The sequence below is a fragment of the Helianthus annuus genome, chromosome 8, assembly GCF_002127325.2.
Source record: "Helianthus annuus cultivar XRQ/B chromosome 8, HanXRQr2.0-SUNRISE, whole genome shotgun sequence".
Lineage (NCBI taxonomy): Eukaryota > Viridiplantae > Streptophyta > Magnoliopsida > Asterales > Asteraceae > Helianthus > Helianthus annuus.
The window spans coordinates 151,227,015-151,237,096 of NC_035440.2; the positions used below are offsets into that span (position 1 = coordinate 151,227,015).

At 40.1% G+C, this 10,082-nt stretch overlaps 1 protein-coding gene across 1 annotated transcript; it reads left to right on the forward strand.

Annotated features, from left to right (window-relative positions):
• Positions 1–1,183: 1,183 nt before the first annotated feature.
• On the forward strand, positions 1,184–3,654 carry LOC110875932. Its single transcript, XM_022124124.1, has 4 exons — positions 1,184–2,111; positions 2,218–3,276; positions 3,321–3,495; positions 3,579–3,654. Exons 1-4 carry the CDS (start codon positions 1,184–1,186, stop codon positions 3,652–3,654), a joined length of 2,238 nt encoding a protein of 745 aa, XP_021979816.1.
• The last annotated feature ends 6,428 nt before the right edge of the window (positions 3,655–10,082 follow it).

Genomic DNA, 10,082 nt, shown 5'->3' on the forward strand with positions numbered 1-10,082 from the left:
ATGTGTTATTTTATGAAAGATTTGTCAAATACATGAACTTGGTGGTGAAACTGGAAATTATGTTGTGATGGGTGTGCTTTATGTAAAAGGTGATACTTAGGGGTGTGTAGAGTAGTTAGTGAAATTTTAATCACTCTTAACCCTAACCTCCTCCCTAATCATTCACAAAAATCATCACACGTACTTTCACATTCTCCTCTCCTCTCCTACAACCATCTCCTCATGACCGCACCGAAAAAACCCTAATGCTCTCTCTCTAGCTTGGCGATTTCGTTTTTTCTTCATGAATCCTCAGATCTTTATCGTAATTCTCTGTATAACAGTCTGTGATTAGGGATTATCCTTGAATCTCTATAACGAACTCGTTAGCAGGTTTGACCGATTTACATCTAGGATTTTTTGTTTCTTGATTTCGTTCGCCTCCTTATCTTTGTGTTATTCTGAAGTTGTTTATAGTCATCTTGGTTGATCGATCTTGCTAAGATCTTGATTAATAGGGTTACTATAGATTACGAAAGGATACATAGGATAGGGTTTGCTAGAATTAGGGTTTCTCTTTTTCTGGTTTTCGGGTTCTTGGTTTTCTCGGCTACGTGTCTTCTGTGTGCATGGTTATTGTTCTTATTGTTCTATAGGGAGAGGTGTCTATTTCATCATGGATGATCGTCCTAAAATTGATGATTCTGTTCTTCGTGATCGAGGTAAGCCGTCGTTTCAGTATAAGGGTTTGACAAGTCGTGTGGTCAATATTGATGGTAATCCGGTCTTACCTAGAAGGGGTTCTGTGCAATTGCCGCATCAAGTGGATAAAAATTTTAATGTAATTGACGAACTTGTTAAGATCACTGTTCCGGTTTCTCAATCGGAATATGATGCTGCTTGGTCTAAATCTGATGGGGGTGATAATCTGGATGTTCAGCCGCCTAAGGGATCTAGTGCCAAACCTATGTCTTATGTAGATACGGTAGCTGCTAATTCTGTGAAGAAAGTTAATTTTCGTTCACTTGCCAGTTCCGAGAAGTATGATGGTTGTGATGTTGTCCTACCAAGGGAATCAGTTCGTTCTGTGCAAGATAAGATGGCTAATACTCTTTATGGTTATTTCTAAGGTGATCGGGTTGCTTTCCCAGTGGTTGATTATTTTGTGCGCACAAATTGGAAAAAATATGGGTTGCTTAAAACTATGATGAACGCGAATGATTTTTTCTTTTTCAAGTTTAACGATGAAGTGGGTATGTCGAACGTCCTTAAAGATGGGCCATGGATAATCAGATCTCAACCATTATTTCTTGATAACTGGACGCCAACTACTAAGCTTGAAAAGAAGGAGGTCAAGAAAGTTCAAGTATGGGTCAAAATTCATGAAGTTCCTTTAGCGGCTTATACGGAGGATGGCTTGAGCTTGATTGCAACAACCACTGGGGATCCAAAAATGCTTGACTCGTTTACCACATCTATGTGCATGGAATCCTGGGGCTGTAGTAGCTATGCTAGAGCTCTGATTGAGATATCAGCAGATAACGACCTCCGGGAAGAAATTTCAATGGCAATACCAGAACCTGAAGGGGAGGGTTTTATTAAAGAGACCATGTTTGTGGAATACGAATGGAATCCGCATCGGTGTGCTAAGTGTTGTGTTTTCGGTCATGCGACTGATGTTTGTCCTAAACAACCGAGGAGACCGGGCAAAGCTATCCAGGAGAACCAAAATTGGAATGCTCAAAAGAATCGTCCAGCTAAGAAGGTGCCAATCGTGGACCAGGATGGGTACACAGGTGTTTATGGCAAGAAAGCGGCAAAGAAAGTTGGTATACCCGTGAATAAACAAATATCTAAGTTTGAATATCGTCCTGTAGGTTCAAAGCCGAAGGGGGACACCAATAAAACATCGAGTGCTACGGATGTAAGGTCGAGTAATCCTTTCGATGTTCTTAACGAAGTGGAAGATGTTGCAGGTACTAGTAACACAAAGTCGGGGGTAAACAATGATGAGTCCGATGATGATGATGAGGTTATTGAGAATGATTTTGATATGGACGGGTTTTTAAAGGAGGGTACTCTTAATGTTAAAAGTAAAGGGGCAAGCACTCCTTCTCCGATAGTTAATGATGGTTAGTATCGCTTCTTGGAATATAAGGGGGTTGAACCGCCCGCTTAAACAAAAAGAGGTTCGGCAGGCTGTCAAAGATTTTAATTTGAGTTTGTGTGCTATATTAGAATCTCATGTGGATGTTGGTAATTTGGGTAAGGTGTGTAAGTCAGTCTTTCGTTCGTGGGAGTGGACTTCTAACGGTGGTTGTTGTGACAAAGGCACGAGAATTATTATTGGATGGAACCCGGCTATTTTTGATGTGATGATTTTGTCTCAATCTCCTCAGGTTATGCATCTTCAGCTTGTGTTTAAATTGGATAAAAGAATGATTTTTTGTTCTTTTATTTATGCTGCTAATTATTATGTTTCCCGTAAAGAGTTGTGGCATAATCTCTCAGTGCATAAAGCCCTTGTTAATGATAAACCTTGGTGCATTATGGGTGATTTTAACTCGGCTCTCAACATTGAAGATAATTCTATGGGAACGTCATCGATTTCTATTGGTATGAGAGATTTTCAGGAGTGTGTGGATAATATTGAGGTTGTCGATATTAACCGAATGGGGATCCATTTTACATGGACTCAAAAACCAAAAAATGGGGTAGGGTTACTAAAGAAACTTGATCGAGTGATGGGTAATACAGCTTTTATAGCTGATTTTCCTAATTCGGTTGCCATGTTTAAGCCGTATAGGTTATCGGATCACTGCCCGTGCATTCTTTCATTCCCGGATGCTGGTATGTTAAAGCCGAGGTCCTTCAAGTTTGCTAATTTCCTGGTTTTCAAACCTGAGTTTTCGGATATTGTTAAAGATAAATGGGAGACGTCTGTGAATGGTGTTCATCAATTTAGGGTGGTAAAAAAACTCCGGTTACTGAAACACCCGTTGCGCTCCTTGCTTTTCAAGCAAGGCAATCTGCATAAAAAAGTTGAAAAGCTGCGCGTGGAGCTGGATTCTATTCAGCATCTTATTGATCGGGATCCTGCTAATGCGGATTTACGAGTTTCTGAGACTTCGATCAGTCGTCAGCTCCAAGAGGCTTCGTTAGATGAGGAACGATTTCTGAAAGAAAAGTCAAAAGTTGATTGGTTGAGTGCGGGGGATATGAACTCGGCATTTTTTCATTCATCACAGAAAGTCAGAAATCATGTTAGCCGGATTGAGGTGATCAAAGATTCGGCAGGCAATCTATTTGAAGGAGACAACGTTTATCAACCGTTTGTTCAGCATTACGAAAAATTTTTGGGTCTCAAGGCGATATTTCTCTTACTCCGGCTCCGGATTTATTCTCTAAAGTCCTTGCTCCTCAGGTTGCTACTCATATGATTCGTCAAGTTACGGCGGAAGAGGTGAAAAAGGCAATGTTTTCTATTGGTATCGATAAAGCGCCTGGTCCTGATGGGTATACAGCAGCATTTTTTAAAAGTGCCTAGCCTATTGTTGTTAATGATATTACTTGTGCTATTGTTGATTTTTTTGAGACAGGAAACCTTCTTCGGGAATTGAATCACACGAATATTGTGCTCATTCCGAAAATTCCTACTCCTTCAGCTGTCATTGATTACCGTCCAATTGCGTGCTGTAATGTGTTATACAAGTGTATCAGTAAAATTGTGGCTGACAGAATAAAAATGCTCTAAATGACATCGTAAGCATTAATCAATCAGCGTTTGTTCCAGGACGACGAATATAAGATAATATTATGCTGACTCAAGAATTAATGCATAATTACCATAGACATTCGGGCCCTCCAAGAAGTGCCTTTAAAGTTGATATCCAGAAAGCTTATGACACGGTTGACTGGGGTTTTCTAAAAAATGCTTTGCTTGGATTTGGGTTTCATCGGAAGATGGTTGATTGGATTATGGTGTGTGTCTCGACTGCCTCTTTCTCTATATGTGTCAATGGGACAGTTCATGGCTTTTTTAAGGGCAAACGAGGGTTACGGCAAGGGGATCCAATTTCTCCTTACCTCTTCACTTTGGTTATGGAGGTTCTAACTTCCATTCTTCATCATGCTGTCCGTATCGATTCTTCTTTTAAATTTCATAATAAATGCGAAAAACAGCAGATTATCAATCTTTGTTTTGCCGATGATTTGTTCCTTTTTGCTAGAGGAGAAGTCAACTCGGCTCGGTGTATTATGACATCTCTCTCAAAGTTCACTAAGATGTCGGGGCTGGTGCCTAGTAATAAAAAAAGTACGATTTTCTTCTGCAATGTTAGTAACCATGTAAAAGAAGCTATTCTGGAGCTCATGCCTTTTGTGGAAGGAAAACTGCCGGTCAGATATTTAGGGGTCCCCTTAATCTCTTCTAGGCTTGGTTATAATGATTGTCGAGTGCTTGTGGAAAGACTAGAGAAGCGTATAACACATTGGAGGAACAAGTTACTCTCTGCAGGTAGGCTTCAGCTTATTGTTTCGGTTCTCTCGTCCATGCACATCTATTGGTCTTCTGTTTTTATGTTACCGGCTAGGATCATTAATGAGCTTGAAGCTTGTATGCGTAACTTCTTATGGTCCCAGGAGAGCTCGTTTTCTAAGGGCAAATCTAAAGTTTCTTGGAAGGCTGTTTGCACGCCAAAGTATGAAGGAGGTTTGGGCATTAGACGCATTGGGGATATGAACAAGGCTCTTATGTCTAATCACATTTGGAGCATTGTTTCAAAGCGAGATTCTCTATGGGTTGAATGGGTGTATAGCTACCGTCTTAAAGGCAAGAGTTTCTGGGTGTGTAAAACCCCTTCTAATTGCTGTTGGTCTTGGAGAAATTTGGTTCAGCTGAGGCCGCTTATTAGAAATCATATATAGTCGGAGGTTGGAAATGGCGTTAAAACTTCTGCTTGGTTCGACTATTGGTGTGATATAGGTCCGCTCGGTGACTTTATTTCGCCGAGAAACATTTCTGATGCTGATTTTACGCTGGACGATACTGTGGCTAACATTTACTCTCATGGTTCTTGGTCTTGGCCTATGGCATGGAGAGACTTATTCCCGCTTCTCATCCAATTGGATCAGGTTCATTTGAATCCAACAAAACCTGATAGACTGTTATGGAGAGATGGCATTGATAAATCTGAGTTTTCTTCTTCGGGGGTTTGGCATTCAATTCGTCACAAAGATCCTGAAGTTAATTGGTGCAACATTGTTTGGTTTTCGCAGTGTATTCCCAGGCATGCATTTATGATGTGGTTGGTAATTAAAGGTAAACTTTTGACTCAAGATAAAATTTTAAATTGGGAGTTGTCGCGGAGGAAGAATATGAATATGATGTGCTGCCTGTTATGTTACAAAAACTTTGACTCTCATGCGCATTTATTCTTTGAATGCGAGTATTCGTCTCAAGTGTGGCAGATTATTCGAAACAGGGTGGGTATGGATACGGTCAGGCCGAAATGGGCTGATATTTTTGAGTGGTTGCTGGCTCGAGCTCGGTCTAAAGTGGCAAGGTTTTTTGTTGCTAAAATCTTGGTGGCTGCTGCTTTATATTTCGTTTGGCAGGAAAGAAATGCTAGATTATTTAAAAACCAGTTGAGGCCTCCGGAGAAAATCAGTGAAATTATATTATCAACGGTTAGGTACAAGCTGATGGGCGCCAAGCTCAAGAATACTACAAGAGTGCGAAGACTGTTAGAAGATTGGGAGATTCACAAGGGAAATGTGGACGATGATGGTGGCTGATTAGTACTTGATTTTTGTCGCTAAGTCCTAGATATTAGTCTAGTGGTTCTAGTCTTGTTGGTTATTTCGTTTTGGTTGTTTTTCCTTTGTTTTACTTTCATGGGGCATGTCTCATGATTGAACTAGTGTGGACTCTCTGCACTACTTGTTTTTCATGTTTGTGAATATATAGAATCACCGGGGTAACCCTTTACCCACAAAAAAACCATCTCCTCATCATTCTTGGCTTTACCAGTTCTTTTGCATCAAGTTTGATTTTCCAATCCATCTAGAAGCAATCCAAGGTAATTGTTTAACGACTGTTTATTATTGATTCATGCTAAAACCCTAGTTCTACATGTAATGGTTCTGTGATTATTGAATTCTGATTACTGTGACATGATGTTGATTAGTGTGTAATCATTGCCTGATGTTAAAATACATTATATGTTAGAATCGTTGAATGATAATTGGATTGCATATGAATGAATTAGGGTTATTTGATCGTAGTCTGCGTGAATGTAACTGTTACGTTGATAAACTGAGACTTGGTTTTGATTACTGCATGATTTCTAGTCCGTAGATTATGTCAGGGTTTTTGTGAAGTCACAAAAGTCTGAGTTTTGATTATTAGGTTTGTCTGAGTTTCTTGCTTGATTGATAAAGGTCCGAACTTTGTAAACACATGAGGTCCGAATTTCAAAGGCTCAAGCCTTGTCCGAGTTTTGCTAGCTTAAGTATTGGTCCGAGTTTCTGCCTTGTTAACCTAGTCCGACTTTTTGACAAGGGACAAGGTTGTCCGAGTTTTATGCAAGGCAAGGGGGATCCGAATTTTGTATCAGGCAAGGGATCCGAGTTTTATATATTGCATAGGGTCCGAGTTTTGGCTTGGTACATGATCCGAGTTTTATATGCTAATAACTAGTCTGACTTTATGCTTGTTAACACTGTCCGACCTTTGTTGTGTGAGTTGATGTCCGAGTTTTTATGTGGGGAACCCCTTGGTCCGAGTTTCATGATTGAGTAATTGATGCATTGTATTTAGTATGATGATTTGATTGTTCTGATGATCGAGTAATGAATGATATATATATATATATGGTTCTATTATATGCATGCAGTAAATGATTATATTAAACTGCTAATATTGAATAACGAATTTGATGATGATGAGCACATGATTTGAATAATGTTGTCGGCCAGTGTGTGTATGGGGCATGTAAATTGTTTGTCAGTAGGCATGTGATCATTCATATGTATGTGCAAAAGTCATACAAGTATAATTAAATTGAATGACATATATGACAAATCTGTTGTGGGTGATTGTTTATTGGACCGAACCCAAACTGCACATGTTAACCTTGTTAGTATGTTAACCCTGTTGATGTGTTAACCCTGTTACGTGTGTTAACGCTACTATGCATGCTAGTTCTGTTGATTCTGATTAACGTTGTAACACGGTTAAACTTACCAAGAATGTTGATGAGTAACTGAGTTAAAACAAACTGAGAAAGCCTTGAATGTAAAGCTTGAGTTGCATGAATGTGATTAGCTGCTTATGTGATACATGATGTTAACTGTCAAACGCTTTGTGACATAGATTACATGCGTATCATTACGAACATGAACTGATTTAATACACGTGCACACTATAGGACTTGACTGATTACTTGTGAGCGCATAACCTAGCATACCGAGCAAACCAAGGTGAGTTCACACAGCCAAGGCATGGGATTCCCGGGTTGGGAATTGGGTTGGAAGATTTGAATTGGATAATTACTCGTACTTACGCTATTGCTAGACTATATACCATCGTCCTCAGGTTAGTCAGGACACTTACGTAAAACCAACGTAAACTAGTATCTACCACTGTCTCCCGGTTGGGAGGACACTTACGTAAAACCTACGTAAACTCATACCTACTACGGTCTTCCGGGTCGGAAGGACACTTACGTAAAACCTACGTAAACCCCACGCGTACCACTGTCCTCGGGGAAGGGCACTCACGTAAAACCTACGTGACCTTGTATGGGTAAAGGGTTACCCCGGTGATTCTATATATTCACAACCAAATAAAACAAGTAGTGTAGGGAGTCTACACTAGTTCAATCATGGGACAGGCCCCATGAAAGTAAAACACGAACAATCCAAAAATACACCCAATAACGGAAAACATTGAAAACAAACTAGACTAAACTCTAGAAAAATAAACACAAAACTGCTAATCAACCGCCATCATCATCGACGACAACCCCATGAATCTCCCACTCCTGAAGAAGTTTCCGCACACTAGCCGTGTTTTTCACTTTTGCTCCCATCAACTTGTATCTTACCGTGTTTATTATAATCTCACTATGCTGCTCCGGAGGCCTCAACTGATTTTTGAATAACCGAGCATTCCTTTCTTGCCAAATGAAGTAAGTAGCTGCCGCAACTATGAGTTTAGCAACATAAATCAGAGCCGACTTTGATCTAGCACGGACCAGTAACCAGTCGACAACATCCCTCCATTTCGGTGAAATAGGCATCATGGACACCCTCTGCCTCACTATAAACCAAACTTGAGTCGAATACTTACATTCAAAAAACAGGTGTGGATGCGAGTCAAAATTCTCGAAGCACAACAGGCAACACATCATGTTCATGTTCTTCCGTCTTGATAAATCCCAATTTAGAATTTTGTCTTGAGTTAGGGGTTTACCTTTAATAACCAACCACATCATAAACGCATGCCGAGGAATACATTGTGAAAACCACACAATATTACACCAATTAACTTCCGGTTCCTTATACCTCACCGAATTCCACACACGCGAGGAAGAGAATTCATCTAGATCACTATCATCCTTCCATAATAATTTATCATGCTTTGTCGGATTTAATTGAACTGCGTCTAATTGAATTAACACCGGATAAGTATCTCTCCAAGCCATAGGCCAATTCCAATAACCATGAGAGTAAATATTAGCCACCGAATCATCCAGCCTAAAATCCGCATCGGTAATGGTTCTAGGTGTTAGAAACTCACCGAGCGGTCCTAGGTCACACCAGAAACCGAACCAGGCTGAAGTCGAAGCACCATCTCCTAGCTCCGACCAAACATGTTTCCTTATAAGAGGGCGCATATGAATTATATTTCTCCAAGACGAACAACAATTCGCAGGAGTTTTACAAACCCAAAAACTCTTGCCTTTCAGCCGATAACTCTGCACCCATTCTACCCAAAGAGAATCTCTCTTAGAGACAATGCTCCAAATGTGAAACGCCATGAGAGCCTTGTTCATATCTCCAATTCGCCTAATACCCAGTCCCCCTTCATATTTCGGAGTACAAACAGTCTTCCAAGAGACTTTTGATTTACCCTTAGAAAACAATGATCCTTGAGACCAAAGAAAGTTTCGCATCTTAGCTTCGAGCTCGTTAATAATCCGAACCGGCAAAATAAAAACGGACGCCCAATAAATATGCAAAGAAGAGAGGACTGAAATAATAAGTTGTAGCCTACCAGCAAATGATAGCAACTTATTTTTCCAGTTCGTGATCCGTTTCTCTAGTTTCTCCACAAGCACTCGACAATCATTGTACCCAATTCTGGAAGAGATTAGAGGCACACCAAGATATCTGACAGGCAGTTTCTCTTCCACAAAAGGCATAAGATCCAGAATAGCATCTTTAACATGGCCATTTACATTACAAAAGAAAATCGTGCTTTTCTGGTTACTAGGCACTAACCCCGACATCTTCGTAAACTTAGATAGAGATGTCATAATACATCTTGCCGAACTGACATCACCTCTAGCAAAATGAATAGATCATCCGCAAAACAAAGGTTGATAATATGTTGCCTTTCACACTTATTATGAAATCTGAACGAAGAATCAAGACGAACCGTGTGCTGAAGAAGGGCCGTTAGAACTTCCATGACTAAGGTAAAAAGGTAAGGAGATATCGGGTCTCCTTGCCTTAAGCCTCGGTTACCCTTGAAGAACCCGTGCACCGAACCATTGACACAAATCGAAAACAAAACCTTCGAGACACAAAGCATGATCCAATCTACCATCTTCCTGTGAAAACCGAACCCATGCAAAACACTCTTTAGAAATCCCCAATCAACAGTATCATACGCTTTTTGGATATCTACTTTAAAAGCACACCGTGGAGGACCAACATGTCGATGGTAATTATGCATTAATTCTTGAGTGAGCATAATATTATCAGAGATTCTCCGGCCTGGAACAAACGCCGATTGATTAACGCTAACAATGTCATTCAACACGCCTTTGATCCTATTAGCAACAATCTTACTAATACATTTGTATTAGTAATGT